At 52.3% G+C, this 20,530-nt stretch overlaps 1 protein-coding gene across 1 annotated transcript in view; it reads right to left on the bottom strand.

The window, feature by feature from the left end:
• The window catches only part of NPHP4 (nephrocystin 4), a 122,419-nt gene that overhangs the window by 75,058 nt on the left and 26,831 nt on the right, over nucleotides 1–20,530 (bottom strand). Inside the window, exons 7-9 of the mRNA XM_075993418.1 lie at nucleotides 15,658–15,794; nucleotides 10,555–10,730; nucleotides 9,351–9,477 (exon numbers count right to left, since the gene is read on the bottom strand). Coding sequence (XP_075849533.1) covers nucleotides 9,351–9,477; nucleotides 10,555–10,730; nucleotides 15,658–15,794 — 440 coding nt within the window. The remainder of the gene's footprint in view (nucleotides 1–9,350; nucleotides 9,478–10,554; nucleotides 10,731–15,657; nucleotides 15,795–20,530) is intronic.

The raw sequence follows: 20,530 nt of genomic DNA on the forward strand, positions 1-20,530 counted from the left end.
AGTAAATAGACAACTCACAAACATAAGAAAACATGTTCAACTTCACTCATAATCAGAGAAATACAAATTAAAACTACACTGTGACTCCATTCTCACCCATCGGACTGGCAGAACTCAAACTCTTGAGGACGCACTCCCCTAGGGTGAGGCCGAGGGGAGCAGGCGTCCCAACGAGCAACACCGCCAGTGGGAGCAAACAGGACACAACCCCTCTGGAGAGAAATCTGACAGTATCCACCAAAGCGATCCACGCACCTGCCCGCCCATCCCGCGAGCCCACTTCCAGGAACTCATCCTGAAGGCGCGGCTGCTACAACACAGAAGCGCACGTGCGCCAGATCACCCATTTCAGCACCGTGTAACTGCAAAACAGCGCGAGCTCTCCGAATACCAAAACACAGGAAACCGGCTGAACAGATCTTGGTCACTGGTACAGATACACGATGGAAAAGGGAGGGAAGAGGCAGGTCCGAATGCCAAGGTCCATGTTAAAGGGCGAACAGTCACGTGAGCAGGCGGCTACCCTTTGTGTGTTGAAGGGGAACTACGAAAGCACACACACACCTGGTTACATTTGTAAAAGGCAGCCCAGGAAGGGTAAACCAGGAAGCAGCGACGTCAGTCACCACTGAAGGGTGAGGGCAGTGGGGCGGAAGGGACACAGAAGACGGAGCTGCTTCTCTGAGATTACCTTCTTATAGAACTTTGACCTTAAAAATGTCGTAAGGCATATTAGTGTTCTGTACATTCAAAAAATAAAATTAAGTAAATAAGGTTGAAGAGGGGAAAATAATTAAACTGAAAAGCAAACAGAAATATAAGGACCCACTATAGTTCAAATGAATGATGTCACCACACTAAGCAGGGGACAAATCCCAGAGACCTGTGACACCAGACTCTGGGCCCTCAGTCCTGGGGCGGGGCCAGGCTGCAAACAGATCCTCAACTGTCTTCGCCGGGTTTATCCTTTGCAGTGACCACCTTAGACGCCTTTCAGGACTGAGCAAACGAGCGGCCACACTGATGGCGCCAGGAGGAGCCCAGGTTCTCTCAGTGGAAGGAGGGAGGGGCAGAGGGAAGGGAGAGGCAGGGAGAGCCCTGTGGGGACGTCGGGACAGACGGAGGCTGAAGGGACCAGTGAGAGAACTCGATTCTTAAGCTGTGTATGTGCTACGGATGCATGTGCATGTGTGTGTTTAAGCACATGTGTACATACATATACACACACATACCTCTAGACGTGTGTGTGTATGTACCTGTGTGTACACATGTAAAATTTCCTGGCTCTGTCCACTGAAACGGCTTGGACGAGAAGGTGCACCTAAGATCTGATTTCTAACACATTCCCCTTTAAAAAGAACCAGGGCTCATCAAGACAAGAAAAGCCTCACAGCTACTCAGGAGGCTGAGCCAGGATGATCATGAGCCCGCGAGTTCGAGACCAGCTGGGCAATACAGCAAGACCCTGACTCAAAACAAAACCAAAACCGAAAAAAGAACACAAGGAAAGTCTAAGAAACTGCCAGTCTAGAGAAGGAGACATGACTGAATGTCATGTAGCATCCTGGATGGGATCTTGGAACAGAAACAGGGCAGCAGGGAAGGAAATCCCAGTAAACGGCAGGCTTCAGTTAATAATCATCCAGCAACATGGGGTCACTGGCCATGACGACATGCCATGGCAATGGTGCTGGTAACAGGGAAACTGGACATGGGCTACTTGGGAACTCTGTGCCAGCTTCGTGGAATCTTTCTATGAATCTCAAACTCCTGGCCTCAAGCAATCCTCCTGCCCAGCCTCCCAGTGTGCTAGGATTACAGGTGTGAGCCACTGCACCTGGCCTATTTTTATGTAAATCTAAAACTATTCTAAACTTAAATGTCTATTTTTTAAAAAGACAGGCCTGGGAAACCACAGCCCCTCACAGATCTGCCGGTTCCAGGGCCAGAACAGGGAAGATGCAAAATGAGCCAGCAGCATCTGGTGGTGCCAAAAAGTAAGAAAATGCTCAAAAAACAAGACAGGATGGAGGATGTCACAAGGACGCAGGGACATGCCTGAAGGGACTCCGTCTGGTCAAATCTGGGACAATCTGAGCACCAAAATAACCAGGGGCCACAATTCAAACAGCAGGGACCCCGAGTCTGCACCCACATGCACTCAGTGGGGGAGGGAGGGCTGCCGGCAGGAGACCGCACCCACCAGCAGGCCTGCAGGGGATCCCTCTGCAAGAAGCACCAACAATGCCAACTCCAGGGGGACATTTAGGTGAGGAGCAGAGGCTGGGCACGGCGGCTCACACCTGTAATCTCAGCACTTTGGGAGGCTGGGGCAGGAAGATCGCATGAGGCCAGGAGTTTAAGACCAGCCTAGGCAACCAGTGAGACGCCATCTCTACAAGCAAATAAATAATTAGCCAGGCATGGTGGTGCACGCCTGTAGTCCCAGCTACATGGGAGGCTGGGCTGGGAGGATCCCTCGAGCCCAGGATGCAGTGAGCTACGACTGCACCACTGCACTCCAGCCTGGGTGACAAAGCAAGACCCTGCCTCTAAAAACGAATAAACAAACATTAAAATTAAACATAAATAGAGGAGGAGCCGATCGATACCTGTGTAGTCTTAAAGAATCTCCCCACAGATTGCTTATTAGTTGCAAGGAGAAAAACAGTAGCTCTACCCTGGAGGCAGCACACGAACTCGCCACGCGGCACAGCGCCAATGGCGGGCATCTCGTAGCTCTGGCGCTGCGGCCCTGAGGAGGACCCCAACCACCACACTCGCACGGTGTCCTGGCCAGGGAGGCAGCTGACTCCGATCATAAGGAAACATCAGACAAATCCAAAATAAGGAACATTCTCTTTAAAATTTTTTTAAAGGAGGGAGACTAAAATATTGAAAAATAAAATCATAAATGGCAAAGGCTGAGGAACTGCTCCAGATTCAAGGCTACCACAGAGACATGGAAACCAGACTCTACGGATGCTCCCGAACTAGAGACTGTACTGGAGGGAAAAGCCGTGGAGGTCACAGTCGGATCCACTACACAGAGCTAGATCAGGGGTGGGACAAAAACCAACCTATGATTGGAGCCCCTGGGGATCCTGAGACCAGAACCCTCCTCAACGTGCCAGGTGCCGAGAGCCTATACATTCCCTTTTTGTTGCTTAAGCTGAATCGAGTCAGGTTTCTGTTTCTCGCAACCACATGAACCTAAGTGACACACCTCCCAAGAGGTGTATTTGCGCACATGAAGCAGCAGGGCCACTGGGCAAGGGCACGGGCTTCTCCTCACCTGCTCCCAGAATGAGCGCACCTGCCTGGCTCCCAGCTACGGTGGTCCTCGGCTTCGTTCTGACTCTACGGGAAAGCAGATGCTCGCCCACAGAGGCCTGGCTGAGCAGGGAGGGTTCTGCTGCCCGCACGGGCACATGTGAGTTACATACTCACCTACTGAGCAAGGACCAGAGTGACGGGGGGCGAGCACGATTCCTGCAGGTCATCCCTGAAGCTGTGTGAGGCACTAGAATCAACTGAGGGCAAGAAACCTCCCACTGGTTCCCACAGTGAAAACCTAACGAGCTTCGGTTCCAGAAGCACCTTTACCTGAGCCCGTCCACCGGCCACAAATCTTATCTCTGAAAGAAGAAAAGGAACAGGCACCCCCAGCTCCATGTTTAACCAAAGACGTGTAAAGCCAACAGAGGGGAAGGAACTACAAACAAGAGAAGCAGGGCTGGCTGTCATCTCCCGAGACTTGTCTGGGCCGGGCCTGGCCTGGCAGCCACGTCCTTGTCCTGCTGAAGAAAACGGCTTCAACAGCGGGGAGCGGGGGCAGCCCCTGCCCCAGGCAGCACGCCTGGGCGAACAGCCAGCAGGCGGGGTCAGGATTATTTTGAAAGATCTCAAGAAAACCCTCAAGACGTCTATATTTCCAGGTTTTAGGAAATTTAAATTTATATAATTTGCAGAATAAATGTAGGCTCCGAATATAGAATATTCAAAATGTGCGGCACTGGGGCGTCCTGGGCACCTCGACCAGCACCGCTCACACAGCGTGAACACTCACATTTTGGTTAAGTGAATTTGTTTTGTTCGAAGAATATTAGTAAATACATAAATACTAAATTAGATCTTTACAAACTCTCAGAGATTTGGGAGGGGGTTATTTTGTCATGTGAACTCCCCAAAAACAGGACTGTTTTTACCCCGAGAAGCCGCAAGGGGGTGTACACTGATTCTGACATAACAATGCAGAGAAAGACGCTGGGGTCTGGCTGTCTCTGCAGCTTTGCCCTCACGCATGTCACCCTCTGACTTTCCAGGGAGTCGGTTTTATCACCCATTCGGGCAGCACACACTTAAGGAGCCCGCGCGTGCACGCTGACGGTGTTTCTAAAGAGGGAGCACCGTGGCCGTCTGAGGTCGCGCTGCCCCCAGAACCCTGGGCAGGAGGTGGGCTGGAGGGGAGGAGCCCCTGCTAGGGCTCATGGCAGCTAACCACAGGCAAGTCACAATGACAGGTTTTAGTTGCTTTGGGTAACTAAAAAAAAATGCAGATTTTAACAATAGATTGAAAACAACAGAACAATGGGTGTGTCTTCTCAAAACCTTTAATTTCTAGGGTTGTTGTTTTGTTTTTGTTTTGTTTTGTTTTGTTTTGTTTTTTGAGACAGAGTCTCACTCTGTTGCCTGGGCTAGAGTGAGTGCCGTGGAGTCAGCCTAGTTCACAGCAACCTCAAACTGCTGGGCTCAAGTGATCCTCCTGCCTCAGCCTCCTGAGTCGGAACTATAGGCACACACTGACATGCCCAGCTAATTTTTTCTATACTTTTAGTTGTCCAGATAATTTCTTTCTATTTTTAGTAGAGAAGGGGTCTCGCTCTTGCTCAGGCTGGTCTTAAACTCCTGACCTCGAGCGATCCCCCCCCACCCCCCATCCCCGCCTCAGCCTCCCAGAGTGCTAGGATTACAGGTGTGAACCTCCGCGCCCGGCCTCTAGTTTGTTGACTACAAAATACTCAGAGCCAAAAATAGCCCTGAGACTCGGGTGAGTGTGAACTGGACATGGTACCTGCACATATTCTCACCAACCCAGAGGCCCAACTGGCCTGTAGGTACCATTTGCAGGTGAACAGCTCCACAGAGAACCTCACGTTTGGCTCCTGGTCTGCAGCACGAGGCCGAGTTAAGCAATCACCAGAAGTCCGGCGGGTTTGGGTTCTTCCAGCATTGGGAGTAAAGAAACACAGGCGTGACAAGGGCAGCAGGGCCCTGGTGAGGACAGACCTCAGGGTCAAAGGGGCACAAGAAACCACCCGCTAGTGGGAAGCACACAGGCTGCCCAGCCCAGGCAGGAAGACTTCGGTCAGGAGTCACTTTCTAGAGAAAAGTACGCTATTCAGGTTTACCCATTTCTGATTAAGTAAAATACTTAAGAATGTCCAGGCTGCCTAGACATTTGATGGTATTGAGAAATCTATTTCAATTTTTAGCTGTGACAATGGCACTTGCAGTGATGCTGTGAAGCCCCTGCCTTCTGGAGATACACAGTGAAACATGTACAGATGAAACCACACGTGTAGGATCTGCTCTCAGATGACCGGGCGGACAGGGACCGGAGAGCAAGCCGGGTAGACCGTACGCGACTGATAAGCCTGAGGGTGCTGGTGGCACACGGAGCTCATCACATGCTTCTCTCTAGCTTCGGGTTTGAAATTTTCCATAATAACAAAGTTTCTTTAAAAAAAAAAGAAACGTATCTGCCAAAATGTTTACAGATAAAATACAATTATGTCTGGAATTTGTTTCGAAACAACTTAAAACCAGTTGTGGAGAGGACACGCGTGAGGCAGACTCTCCACGAAGCTGACAGTCGCCGAAGCTACCTGTCACCGTCCAATCTGCCTTTGTTTATGCCGGACATTTCCATCACGTAAAGTCTTCACACAAGAAAATGAAGAAGGAACCTGCAGCCTGAACACAGAACTGCAGTGAGAGGCCTGAGCCCAGCTGAAGACTGACGCTCCGTAGGGGCCACTCAGGGGCCAGGCAGCTGTGGTGTGAGTGTCCCTCCTCGGGCCCACCCCAGGCTGCAGGGGAGGCCGCCAGGCTTGCACCCCACCGTCCCACAGACTGACCTCCAGGGAAGGAACAAGAGCCCACGAGGCACCCCCATTGTTTCTCCTCCGACGCGCCAACCTGCCCGTGCCGGGCACACTCCATTCGGGCTTCACCCGTTTTCAGTGGTCCACACGGCAAGTAGTTTGCGTGGAACGTCATTTTAGACCCTGGAACGTTTCCTTTCCAGGTCACACTGAAGAAAGTACCCTTGACGACAGCAAAACGGGACCCAGTACTCCGTACTGCAATCAACCTCCACATCCCAAAGGACTGACGAGCGGTCACACTGCCACATTCCTGACGCTCGGTGAGGCAGCATGGCATCGAGACCACCTGCCCTTGGTTAAGCCTTTCAACTAAGAGTTAAAAACTAATAAAGTGTCACTTGAGACATCTTAGTTTCAGCATACAGATACAGTCAAGTGAATTGCAATGCACATTCTCCAAAAGACACTAACTGCGAGTGAGGCGTCTGGGGAGACCTGGGGCCCCCACAGAGGTGCCAGGCATGCGCTGCTCCTCCCACCGGCCCCCTCGTCCCCCACGCCGGGCAGCCACGGCGGCACACCTGGGGCAGCGCAGAGCCCAGGCGTGGCTGCCCAGCATCCTGCAGGCCGTTTCTCCTCCAGGCTCTCCCCAGCCCCGGGAGCGCCACCCTCTCAGGGAAGCACGGCCCGCCCAGGATGCTCCCGCCCCACCCACGCTGGCGTATTCAAAAACGGTGGCGTTTCAGCTGAAATTTATGGCAATAAGAAGAGCAGAACTGGAGCTACAGTTCCATTCAAAGGACCGTGGCCGCCGGTCAGAGTATGAGAACGCCTGGTGCCGCCAAATTTCCGCACCTAGTTAGGACTCTGACTCCTACAGGCTTGAAGGGGGGACACTGGGGAGGTCACGTCGCTGCGGCCAGAGCTCAGAAACATGAAACGGCAGTTACGCTCCAACACCTCGCTCTCCTTCCTGCGGCGCACCCCAGACTGTCCTCGGGGCCTGCGTCCTCTCGTCCGCTGTTCCTGAGAGCCCAGTGACACCGGCAGGCAGGCCGATCACCGGGGACGATGTCTTGTCAGCCTTTCTGTACATTTTAATTTAGTTGTTACAATGATACAGTAATCCCCCCTTATCCACAGTTTCAGTTACCCAAGATCAACCTCGGTCTGAAAATATTAAGTGGAAAATTCCAGAAATAAACAATTCGTAAGTTTTTGCAAAGATAAGGTCTTACTTTGTCACCCAGGCTGGAATGCAGTGGTGCCATCATAGCTCACTGCAATCTCAAGCTCCTGGCCTCAAGAGACCCTCCTGCTTCAGTCCCTCAAATAGCTATGACTATGGTCACGCGCACCCACGCCCAGCTAATTTTTAAAATTTTTTGTAGAGACAAGGTCTCACTATATTGCCTATGCTGGTCTTGAACTCCTGGACTCAACTGATCCTCCCACCTTGGCCTTCCAAAGTGCTGGGATTACAGGCATGAGCCACCGCACCCAGCCCATAAAACACAAATTTTAAACTGTGCCCACTCTGAGTAGTGTGATTGAATCTGGCACCATCCCATTCCGTACCACCTGGGACATGAATCATCCCTTTGTCCAGCATATCCACGCTGTGGACACTATCCACCCGTGGCAGCCGAGAGAGACCACATTGACATAACTGTTATTACAGTATATTGTTATAATTGGTCTATTTTATGATGGGTTATTGTTGTTAATCTCTTACCGTGCCTGATGTATAAATTAAACTTTAACATAGGTAGGTATATATAGGGAAAAGCATGGCATATACAGCACAAGTTTCAGTGCTATCCTCAGTTAAAGGCATCCACCACTAAGGGCCTTGAAACATGCCCCCTGCGGATAAAGTGGGACGACTGTATCGGCTTTTTCAAACAGAAAACTGAATCATAAGGACAGCACGACTTGGGTTTTCCAAAGCATCTACATCAATGATGTAAATCATGTCTACACATTATAGTTCTCCCAACTGAACCTACATATTCTTACTGTTATGATATAGGTACAAGTAAAGTTCACAATAAGAAGCCATTTATCACTTGTGCAAATTCAAGCATTACTATGCCTAATATCATATGGAACATACATTAAAATAGCATCAGTTTTCAAACTAATTATTGATGTGATAATTATGAATTAATGTTACTTGGCTTTGTGAAACCTACTGACCTATTTATTACTATCAGGCAGCAGAATGTACTTATAATATTGTGAAATTTGTATCTGCTCTTCTTCCAATTTCCTGGCATACAACTCCTAAAACCCTTGGAATCTCCAAAGTGTGTCTTTTTGTAGATGAGATGACTGGTGGCTGTCAGCCCCTAGGCAGCTTCAGGACGGGGCTGGCCACAGGACAGACCAAGGCAGAATCACAGGGTTGGGACTTCCAGCCCCACCCGCCAACCTCCGGGGAGGGGAGAGGGGCAGAAGGTTAAATTGATCACCAATGGCCAATGAATGGTAATCAATCATGTCTATGTAATAAAATTTCCATAAAAACCCAAAAAGACTGGGTTCAGAGAGCTTCCAGACAGCTGGGCACACGGAGGTTCCTGCAGCGTCGTGCGCCCAGCAAGGGCAGAGAAGCTCCCGCCCCTTCCCGCTCTGCCCTGTCCGTCTCTGCATCTACAGCCCTTGTGATATCCTTTATGATAAACCAGCAAACGTAAGTCATGTTTCCCTGTGTCTGTGAGCCACTCTGACAGACTCGTCCAAGCCAAGCAGGTCAGGCTGGGGGAGCCCCGGATCACAGAGGCACAGGTAAACAGCCTGAGGTCTGCATCAGAGGCGGGCGGTCTGTGGGACTGAGCCCCTGGGCTGCGGGATCTGACGCCACCCCCAGGCAGACGGTATCAGAACTGAATCGGAGGACACCCGGCGGGGTCTGCTACAGAACTGACTGCTTGTTTGGCGTGTGGCGTGTGGGGCACGTCCCACATGTCTCGTGTCAGAAGCGGCTGTAAGAGCACGATGGGAGGAACTGAATCGTGTCTTCCTCCACCCTGAGTACTACTGCCATGGAGACGGGAATGACGGTGACAAAGCCATCGTCGGGAAGTGTTTTCTAGAACCACATCCCATACTTGTCATGCACGCTGCTAAGAATAATTACACTGCTTGTGATGGGAAAAAAGTTAATGCCAACTGCGTTTATCCTCAGCACACAGAGCCCATCCCCAGAGGAGACCCGAGTGCAAAAACGGTCCTCACGTTGCCGTCCACTCCGGAAGGCCCGTTGAACACGTACTCCAGCTGCAAGACGATTGCGAACGCCGGGTGACCGACCATCTCGGGGAGTCGGAGGCGGCTTCTCAACACTAGCGCTTGGTTTCCAGAGCTGCATGAGAAACACAAACCAGGGGCACGTTAAGGTGTTGGCCCCCACCATGCCCTGCACCCACCTCCAACACTGCCAGCGACAGCAAAAGGGGGCGGCCCAGGGACCCGGGACACTGGGCACTGCTGATGCAGTGAGTCCACCCGGGTGATGCTGCGAGCTCTTCTGTGTGACTTGGCCCCCAACGTGATTCCCCAAACAGTATTTTTTTTTAAGTGTCACAATCAACACCTCTTCCAAACAGCCAGAGCTTGCCTGTAGGAGGATGGAATTATAAGGCCAAATCACCAGAAGTACCACAGATGGTGAGGCTCCTTCTGCAGGGCTGGCCTGCTGCAGAGGACAGCTGCCCCTGCCCAGCCTCACGAGAGAAAGGAGAGGTAGGACACCCGCAGAGACGGCCGTGATATCTGATTCGGGAAGCGCTGACATCACAGACAGGCGGGACCTGCTGCGCTCCGGTTCTCCGCCACATGGGAAACTAATCCCGGGGCACGTCTGCAGGACAGAACGCAAGGGTCTGCACAGACCCTCAGCAGCCACAGCTCAAAGTGCCCATAATGCTAACTCCGAGATTTTCACAGTATGGCCAGGCACACTGGCTCACGTCTGTAATCCCAGCACCTTGGGAGGCTGAGGCAGGAGGATGGCTTGAGGCCAGGAGTTAGAGACCAGGCTGGGCAACATAATGAGACCCCATCTCTACAAAAAGTGAGAAAAATTAGCCAAATAGAGTGGCACGTGCCTGCAGTCCCAGCTACTTGGGAGGCTGAGGCAGGAGGAGTTCAAGGCTGCAGAGAGCTGTGATCACACCACTGCACTCCAGCCTGGGTGACAGAACAAGACCCTCTCTCAAAAAAAAAAAAAAAAAAAACTGTCACAACACAAAAACAGGCTTTTTCCAAATGTACAACTCTGAGGCTTGTTCCTAATGGGTACAACTTAGCAAGAGGAAAGAAAGATGACAAGGAAGTACCGCCACATGGGTGAGTCCACACCTGATTTGCACAAACAAACTCACTTCATTGTGATCCCCCATACGTCCCCACCCAGCCCTCAGGACCCCGGGGAAGGTACCTGGACTTTGAGGAGGAGACCACTTTCCTGCTGAAGCTGGCTGAGCGCGTCAAGGCCACGTCCATCTCGGGCACCAGCACCACCACCTGCGGCCTCTGCACGAAGCCCAGGCCGTTGTGCACGCCCACGTGCAGGCGCCGCTCCAGGATCTCCAGGGCGCTGCTGTCCAGCGGGCCCTGGAAGCAGCACGGGCAGACGGAATGAGCCGAGCACAGGAGGAGGAGCCCCCAGGGTAAGCAAGCAGAGAGAAGAAACCGCGACCAAAGCTGCAGCGTTGCCAGACGAGGTGACGTTAGTCAGGATGAGTCCAAGCCCACGAAAGACACATGACCTAATCCTAACCGCTGGCCTCGGGGCAGCTCCTAGTGCCGGCATTTCCGAGGGGACGCGGGGCCTCCGTGGCCAGGCTCTCCCTCTCGCTGCATGGCTGAGCGGACGGTGCTCAAGATGCACCAAGCTCGTAATGACACGCTCAGCTCCTCCAGCGAGGCTCGGGCCCCAGGTCCGGGGGCCCACTTCCCAGCCAGGAGAGCCAGGGATGGAGGGGCGGCCAGAGGCAGAGCACGTCCAGCTCCAGCTCCGTCCACCCAGAGACCTGCGGCTCGAGGCGGAGGGAGGCACGCTCCCAGGCAGTTAAGTCGTAAGCCAGTAAAAATGGAAACTGCCCCATAGTGATCACTGGATAGTACCGTGTTTCCCCAAAAATAAGACCTACCTATAAAATAAGCCCTAGCAGGATTTCCAAGCATTTGCGCAATAGAAGCCCTACCCCGAAAATAAGACCTAGTGATGTGCGTGGCTACGCAGCGCATCTGCACAACCCATGCATGTCGTCGAGGAGCAGTAAAGAAGGCGAGCAGCCCTTCTCACCTGCCCTGTGAGAGCTCTAGTGCTCGACAGGAGAGATTGGGCCAATGGTTCTAAAGGAAATAGAGTCGCAAGAAATTCGGGATGCGATTCGGGGTTTGGAGAGTTATGATCATGTTCCAGAAGACAATTTAACTATATTTGAATAAATGCAGATTGTTGTATCGTACTTAAAAAAAAAAAAAATCCCCTGAAAATAAGCCCTACGGTGTCTTCTTGAGGAAAAATAAATATATAAGACCCTGTCTTATTTTCGGGGAAACAGGGTAAAGTGTTTCATCTTAACAAAAAACGTACAGGCGTTTTAACCAACGAGCAAGGGTATTCCTCCTGGCTATTAGTGTTTATTAAACTATGTGATTTTTGCAAAATGATTCCTGAATTTTCAAGTCTTCTTCATTGTCCATTGATAAAGCTGAACAGACCTAAATTCAGCCTATCAGTCTTTGGATAATGAAAATAAAATTATAGAGATAACTGAGTATCTGCCAGCTGGACAGGAACAAAAATACAAAGATGGTAAAAATATATTAAGAGGTGATTTTATGGGAATACATAAAATTCAACAATGATACTCTCAAAACATCTATACCTTCACATAATCCCCTCTGAAAGATAAGAAAACAGCAGGAACTACACCAGGAAAACAGATGTTGCTATTTCAATCTTATTCTACTCTTTGTATTTATAAATATTTCATATAAGACCCAATTATGTGGAACTACATTTTCAAGAATGGGTGGAGAGTAAGAAAATCCAGCTCATTCCTATATACATGTAATTAATAACTTGCTAATTTCAGAGACTACTAGAATGGAGAGACCAACCAATTGAATCATTCCCAATTCAATGAATGAATTGAATCATTCATTCCCACAACTAAACGTTACCGCGGTACCACATGCCAGGCCCCGTTACTGCACGTGTGTGCAGTGGAGAACAAAACAGAGGCCCTGTCTTCGAGAGAAGGCGGCCAGGCGCTCCCAGAGACGGCCGAGCACCCAGGAGGAGCGAGCAGGGCGGCGGGCTGGAGGTGGTGGTGAGGGACACCGCCCCCCACGGTGGTCAGGGAGCCCTGTCCAGACCCGAACCCTGACAGCGAGCGCACGAAGATGTGCAGGGAGAGGGTCTAGGACGTGGGCTGCACGTCCCAGGCCCGCCGTGAGGACAGGCCGAGTCCAGGCCGCAAAGCAGGCCCATGGCTCTGCACCGTGTGAGGCAAGGAAACCTGCAAAAACCAAACCACGCACATCTGGACGTCAAGGTCGAGGAGCCTAGGCAGCAGGCCAAGAGCAAGAAAAAGCCAGCAGAAGATTTTAAACAGAAGACAAATGGCCGTATCGTTATTTCTAAAAGAACTCTTTGACTGTGGAGTGAATAAAACAACGTTCTCCGGGACTTACAAGGGAATGTGGCAGGCTGGCGCTGCATCAGAGAGCCTCCTTCCCCCAGTACCTAGAGCAAAAGTAACACAAGCAGCAAAAAAATCATCCACACAGCCACTCATCAAGGAAGACAGCATAACATGATGCAACAGCCTTCAAATCTGGACGCCAGACAAGAAGACACAAGCCTGGCTGCTCCAGGACAGGCGGGCAGGCTCCATGCCCAATGCGCCTGCGCCCCCAGGAGCTACTGCTGAGTTGGCAAAACCCTGGGAATTCCACCAAGCCCTCGTGGGGGATGACTCGTTCATGGCTCCAGGTAACACCTCTCTGAAGCCACATGCTTTACCCCGCAACCTGGAGCCCCTACCTGACTGACTCTGGACTTGGCCACTGATGTGGTCTGGCAACGGGACAGCAGCCAATATAATGCAAACAGAGGCTTGAAAGTGTCAGCACACTTCCAATTCCTTTCGTGATCCTCCACCTCTCGGAGAACAAGCCCAGGCTGGCCATGAGAGGATGAGAGACCACCTGTAGCTGAGCTGCCCTGGGCCAGCCAGCCCCCAGCTCGCCTGCCAGCTAACTGCACACATATGAGGATTTTTCAAGAAAGTCCCTTGTACTTCCTACTTGAGAGCCTACTAAGTAACAGCCCGAATATACATGTGAGAATATTCACAGCAGGGCCCTAATAGCCCCACACTGGAAACAGCCCGGATGTCCATCGACAATAGACTGGAGAAAGAAATCAAGGTGCACCCACATGGTAGAATACCATACGGCAAAGAAAGCAAGCAAACAGAGTTCTTGCACCAACTGCAAGAACAAATCTTCTAGGAGCACAACACCGAGCAAAAGAAACAAACCAAAACATAAATGAAAGGCTGGGCACAGTAGTTCACGCCTATAAACTCAGCACTTTAGGAGGCTGAGGCAGCAGGATCACTTGAGCTCTGGGGTTCAAGACCAGCCAGAGTAAGAGCGAGACCCCATCTCTACTAAGAACAGAAAAAATCAGCTGGGAGTGGTGGCACTCGCCTGTAGTCCCAGCTACCTGGGAGGCTGAAGCAGGAGGATCGCTTGAGCCCAGGAGTTTAAGGTTGCTGTGAGCCAGCTTGACACTACAGTCCTGGGCAACAGAGCAAGACTCTGTCTCAAAAAACAAAATCCAACAAAAAAAACCTATAAATGGAAAAAGTAAGATTTCATTTAAATAAAGGTCAAGAGCAGGCAGGCCCATTTTATTTAGAGATGCATCTAAATGTGGTAAAACCAGAACAAAAAAAGCAAAGAGGAGATTAGCATAAAAGCCTGAGGGGACGGGCAGGGAGGAAAGTATGACCAGAAGAATCCCTGGTGGCTGTGCGGATGCTGGTCACAAGGAGCTCCTCTCCCAGAGCAGCCACGCCACGCCACGCCACGCCATGCCACGCCACACCACGCCATGCGGCCACGCTGCCCTCGCTCTCTGCAGGTGTGACTCACAATGAGAGCGGGAAGTGAAGAGGACATTAGGCAACAGCAAGATGGCACCACACCAGTTTCTCATTCCTCTGCTGGTAAATTCTTTCTTTTTGTTTCTGAATTAAAAAGTAAAGTCTCTCTCTTGCCCTAGAAGGGGGGACGAGGAGCAGTTTGTCCACTGGCACCTGGTGGCCCCGTCTTCAAGAGCTGGGAGAGCCACCAGGGCTGCCCCTACCTCTCCCCACATGAGGCGGCGCCTTCTCGAGGTCAAGGGCAGAGGAGCAGGCGAGGGGGCAGGGTGCCCGGGGCCTGGCCAGGAGGGGCAGTCTGCAGACACCCCCATTCAGCTCCCCCTCTGCTGGGAACGGAAGAGCCAGGGCCACACAGACTACACTCTAACAGCTTTTGTGACAGTTCGTCGGGCCCAGTGATTCCAGACAAAAGGAAAGATTACTGCCTAGAAAATACAAGAAGCCCCCCAAACCTGCAAAGTTTTTTCCAAGGAACTTCTGGCACATAAACAAGCTCCTACACAAAAAACCCTCATTGTTAGAGGTGACAAGAACTCTAGAGATAATCTCCTGGGACTTGGTGTTTTACAGCTTGCAACCCGTCATGGATGGGATGGGACGAGAGAGGGAACCTCGGTTCACCCTGCGTGCGAGGCCAGCCTGAGCGCCGTGTGCGTGCGCCATGTGGATGGGCCCTACCGGGGGCGGCGGGCAAACAGGCCTGAGAGCCACTGCCTAGCGGGCAGAGCCCCCCAGACCCCCTGCCAGGGCACTTGGACAAATCCACATATCGAGAAGCAGCAGAGAGGAACAGCCATGTGCTGCCCACACGGGCCCTGTGGGACGAACATACAGGGATGTGCTCACACACGTGTGGGACAGGGAGCACCTTCCCAGAAACCCCCCACGACGGGTGAAATGACCCAGCCTTCTAGTTACCGCCTCGAAACAAGCCAAAGATCCTCTAAATGTCCTTGTAGATATATTTTATGGGTTTCCCTATGCTCATCTGGTGACTTAACTTACTTTTAAATGAGGACTGTTTCATGATCTACAAAATGAACATTAATTAATATCTCAGGCTAATAGCACCTTCATCACCACCCGAGTTAAAACAACAGCTGGAGGTTCTGCAGGGGGCTTGGCCACCAGAGGACATGGGTCCTGTAAGACCTACTGCAAGTTATCAACTCAAGGACAGAGAGAGTGTCCGTCTTCGGCCAAAAAACAGAGGAAAAGACAGGATCACCTCACCAGTGGCCCCCCAGCCCATCCCCAGAAGCGCAAGGTGCCAGCGTCCTGCCCCTCCCCGCCCGGCCCTGCCGGACACGTCTCCCCGCTGCACGTTAAGTCGCCGTGACATGAGACAGTACCTCCTGGAAGTGGTCGCTGATGAGGAGTTCCAGAAGCTCTTCCTCGAACTTCTCAAGGGAGGGGTACAGGGTGAAGAACAAATTGTCCAAGTACCACGTGACGGGCTTCTGAAGGCGAGGCTTCCGGAGGGCGTCTCCTGAAACGAGGGGAGGGCTGTGTGAGACTCTCCTCGGAAGTGAAACTCCCAGACGCAGCCGAGGGCCCTCAGCCACGCGGGCCACGGGAGACGGTACCTTCGGGCACGAAAGGGAGCTGCCGCTCAGACGGAACACCGCCCAAATGAACCTCCACGTTGATTAGGCAAATCCAATTTCATTCGCAGTCCAAATTCCACCCTGAACCTCCTCCGAGAACAAATGTTATAATTCGGCACTTCCAAGAACACAGATTACAGAACGCAAAGATTAATAACACCTGCCCCCTTGGGCTTGGCGCTTCCCTTTAGCACTTGCTTCCTCTTCAGCAAGAACACAGCCAACTCTGTGGTTCCTCGCTTTACTGCATTTACCTTGAACCATCTGGAACCCAGGGGAACACTCATGAGCATGTTAAGGCAACCAGCAAAAACACAGCCTGGGCTGGCTCCACAAGAACGAAGTCCTGTTCCTGATCCAGAAGCCCCCCTGGCCTGGGGGCCCCTCGAGGACAGAGGAAGACGGTGGCTCCCAGGACCTGGCTCAGTGTCCAGCGCCCAGCAGGCACGTGACAGCCCCAGCTGGAGGGGAGGATCCAGGCTGTCGGGGCGTCCTTCTCCACCAGCTCTGCAGCAAAGACTGACCCAGAAGGACAGAGGCAAAGCCAACAGCTTCCCAAAGAACACAAAACTCGTGGCAATGCCCCTGTTTCCCACCATTCACGTCTTCGTCTGGTCCTGACTCCAGCTCTTCCTATACTACTGATTAAGTACATAGGTAGGTACAAGGTCTTAAGATTTTTAAAAGCCAATTCCACAGTTAAAAAAAAAAAATACAAAAACACTGAGATAACACTCAATGCTGATGAAACTGCCATCCACGGAGCACCCTACACCCTGCTGGACGGTTCTAAGTCAGTGTCACCAAACAGAAACTTGTCTTTGCCTTCAGATATACCAAAGCCTTAAAAATATGCCCCATCTCTGCCCCAGTAATTCCACTTTTTGAACCTATTCAGAGAAAATAATCAAAGATGGAAGCAAAGATTTATGTGCAAGAATACTCACTGGAACTTTATTTACAATACAGAAAAATCAGAAGTAACCAAATGTTCAACAACATTGAGGTCACAATGACCTCAATTAAAATTACAATTAAAAACGATTTAATCTTCCTATGTTGTGGCTTTTAACAAGTGACCCACGATCCAACTCCCAAGACAGCATCAAAATAAAATCAAACCCTCTGAAATGAGACAAATGAATGCTACCACCCAAGCAAGTACTGGCCCTTTCGGGGCTATGAAATATCACCCAGCAAAGAATCCCTTTGCAAAAGTGAGTCACAAAAGCCCAAAGTTCCTGGGCAGAGTTTTGCAACAGAGATAACGACAGCTGTCAGAAAGCAGACTCAGGCTTGGAGTCATCCCACATGCGGCTGAGCGGCTGAGCAAAACGTGCTCCTTTTCTGAAATGCCCCCCTGGGTGGTGGGGGGGCACCTAGAAGCTGCAGCGGCAAACACAGCCGCCCCCTTTGGGGCTTTACAGGCACGTGCGTTCAGCGCCTCAGTGACCGACGGGCCACCACACAAGAAGTGCAGACGTGAGAACGGGACTCGGGCCTCTTCTCCAACTGTGACCCTACAGGAAAAGGCGCTGGAATGGCACAACCCGGGCTCACACTTCTCATGCTCCAACTCCACTGTCCGTAGAGCCCCCTGGACCGCCTAGCTGGACAGAAGACACTAAGGATTAAACCCAGGGCCTGTCTTCTTAGGGCCCCTACCTCCCCTTTCGCCAGCTCAGTAACGAGCAGCCAGTCCTTGGTGACCTGCGGAACGGTTCTGCCTGCAGTTCTGACGCAGTTGTGATGTAAGTCACACAGTAACAGATACACCTCAGGCCCCGAGACTCCCAGGACAGAAGGCTGGCACAACACACTTGCAAGGAGACATGAGCACCACGCTTGGTATCAGGACAGACACAGAAACGTGTCGCCGCAGCGTTCACGGGGCCTTCCCTGGCCAGGGGCCGGGCAGATGGGCCGTAGCCCTGTGCTCAGAGCCAGACACGGGTTCTCACGTTCTCTTAACAGCGGTGACAATGAGGCACCCTGTCTCCTCTCCCTTTCAGGAGATCGCAGGCAGATTTCAGAGGCAGTAAGACCCCCTAAAGGGGGCCGTGGAGGGCATTTATACCACAGTGACCCATGACAGACAACCCCAGGCTCACTTCCGTTCATGGTTAATTGAGCATTTGTCTTCTCTTCTCTGGAATGCTGGAAAACCAGTGCCTTCACCACAGACCCATGCAAGACTGACCTAAGCGAGACAGTGACACCTGCACTGCAGTACAGACGGGACACCTAGACCGTGCTGACCACGCACAGGGACTCCACTGACAACAAACACCATGCTGCAGCAGAGACCTTCCTTTCCTTGGGGTCTTCAGTGTTTCCTCCGGGAGTGCCCAGAAGGAGCACAAGGCTCCCGCCTGAGGACTGTCCAGCAGATTCCTACCCCAGAGCACAGTCCTGACAGTGTCAGAGCACCCCCATGACGGTGCCAGAGCTCACCCATGACGGTGTCAGAGCTCACCCATGACGGTGTCAGAGCTCACCCATGACGGTGTCAGAGCTCACCCATGACGGTGTCAGAGCTCACCCATGACGGTGTCAGAGCTCACCCATGACGGTGTCAGAGCTCACCCCAGACAGTGTCAGAGCTCACCCCGGACAGTGTCACAGCTCACCCATGACAGTGTCAGAGCTCACCCATGATGGTGTCAGAGCTCACCCCAGACAGTGTCAGAGCTCAACCCAGACAGTGTCAGAGCTCACCCAAGACAGTGTCAGAGCTCACCACAGACAGTGTCAGAGCTCACCCATGACAGTGTCAGAGCTCACCCCAGACAGTGTCAGAGCTCACCCCGGACAGTGTCAGAGCTCACCCATGACAGTGTCAGAGCTCACCCATGACAGTGTAAGAGCTCACCCATGACAGTGTCAGAGCTCACCCATGACGCTGTCAGAGCTCACCCATGACGGTGTCAGAGCTCACTCATGACGGTGTCAGAGCTCACCCCAGAGAGTGTCAGAGCTCACCCCAGACAGTGTCAGAGCTCACCCATGACAGTGTCAGAGCTCACCCATGACAGTGTCAGAGCTCACCCCAGACAGTGTCAGAGCTCACCCATGACAGTGTCAGAGCTCACCCCAGACAGTGTCAGAGCTCACCCCAGACAGTGTCAGAGCTCACCCATGACAGTGTCAGAGCTCACCCATGACGGTGTCAGAGCTCACCCCAGACAGTGTCAGAGCTCACCCATGCCAGTGTCAGAGCTCACCCATGACAGTGTCAGAGCTCACCCATGACAGTGTCAGAGCTCACCCCGGACAGTGTCAGAGCTCACCCATGACAGTGTCAGAGCTCACCCATGACAGTGTCAGAGCTCACCCCAGACAGTGTCAGAGCTCACCCATGACAGTGTCAGAGCTCACCCATGACGGTGTCAGAGCTCACCCCAGACAGTGTCAGAGCTCACCCATGCCAGTGTCAGAGCTCACCCATGCCAGTGTCAGAGCTCACCCCGGACAGTGTCAGAGCTCACCCCTGACAGTGTCAGAGCTCACCCATGACAGTGTCAGAACTCACCCCAGACAGTGTCAGAGCTCACCCCAGACAGTGTCAGAGCTCACCCATGACAGTGTCAGAGCTCACCCATGACAGTGTCAGAGCTCACCCTGGACAGTGTCATAGCTCACCCATGACGGTGTCAGAGCTCACCCATGACGGTGTCAGAGCTCACCCATGACTGTGTCAGAGCTCACCCCGGACAGTGTCAGAGCTCACCCATGACAGTGTCAGAGCTCACCCTGGAGGGTGTCAGAGCTCACCCATGACAGTGTCAGAGCTCACCCTGGACAGTATCAGAGCTCGCCCATGACGGTGTCAGAGCTCACCCATGACAGTGTCAGAGCTCACCCCGGACAGTGTCAGAGCTCACCCATGACAGTGTCAGAGCTCACCCAAGACAGTGTCAGAGCTCACCCATGACAGTGTCTGACCTACCCCGAACAGTGTCAGAGCACACCTGGACAGTGTCAGAGCTCACTCATGACAGTCAGAGCTCACCCATGACAGTGTCAGGGCACACCCTGGACAGTGTCATAGCTCCCCCATGACAGTGTCAGAGCTCACCCATGACAGTGTCAGAGCACACCCATGACAGTGTCTGAGCTCATCCCGGACAGTGTCAGAGCACACCCTGGACGGTGTCAGAACTCACCCATGACGTTGTCAGAGCTCACCCCGGACAGTGTCAGAGCTCACCCATGACAGTGTCAGAGCTCACCCCAGACAGTGTCAGAGCTCACCCATGACAGTGGCAGAGCACACCCATGACAGTGTCAGAGCTCACCCATGACAGTGTCAGAGCTCACCCCGGACAGTGTCAGAGCACACCCATGACAGTGTCAGAGCTCACCCATGACAGTGTCAGAGCTCACCCTGGACAGTGTCAGAGCTCACCCATGACAGTGCCAGAGCACACCCATGACAGTGTCAGAGCTCACCCCGGACAGTGTCAGAGCTCACCCATGCCAGTGTCAGAGCTCACCCCAGACAGTGTCAGAGCTCACCCCAGACAGTGTCAGAGCTCACCCATGACAGTGTCAGAGCTCACCCATGACAGTGTCAGAGCTCACCCATGACAGTGTCAGAGCTCACTCATGACAGTGT

The sequence above is a fragment of the Microcebus murinus genome, chromosome 2, assembly GCF_040939455.1.
Source record: "Microcebus murinus isolate Inina chromosome 2, M.murinus_Inina_mat1.0, whole genome shotgun sequence".
In the NCBI taxonomy this organism is placed as follows: Eukaryota; Metazoa; Chordata; class Mammalia; order Primates; family Cheirogaleidae; genus Microcebus; species Microcebus murinus.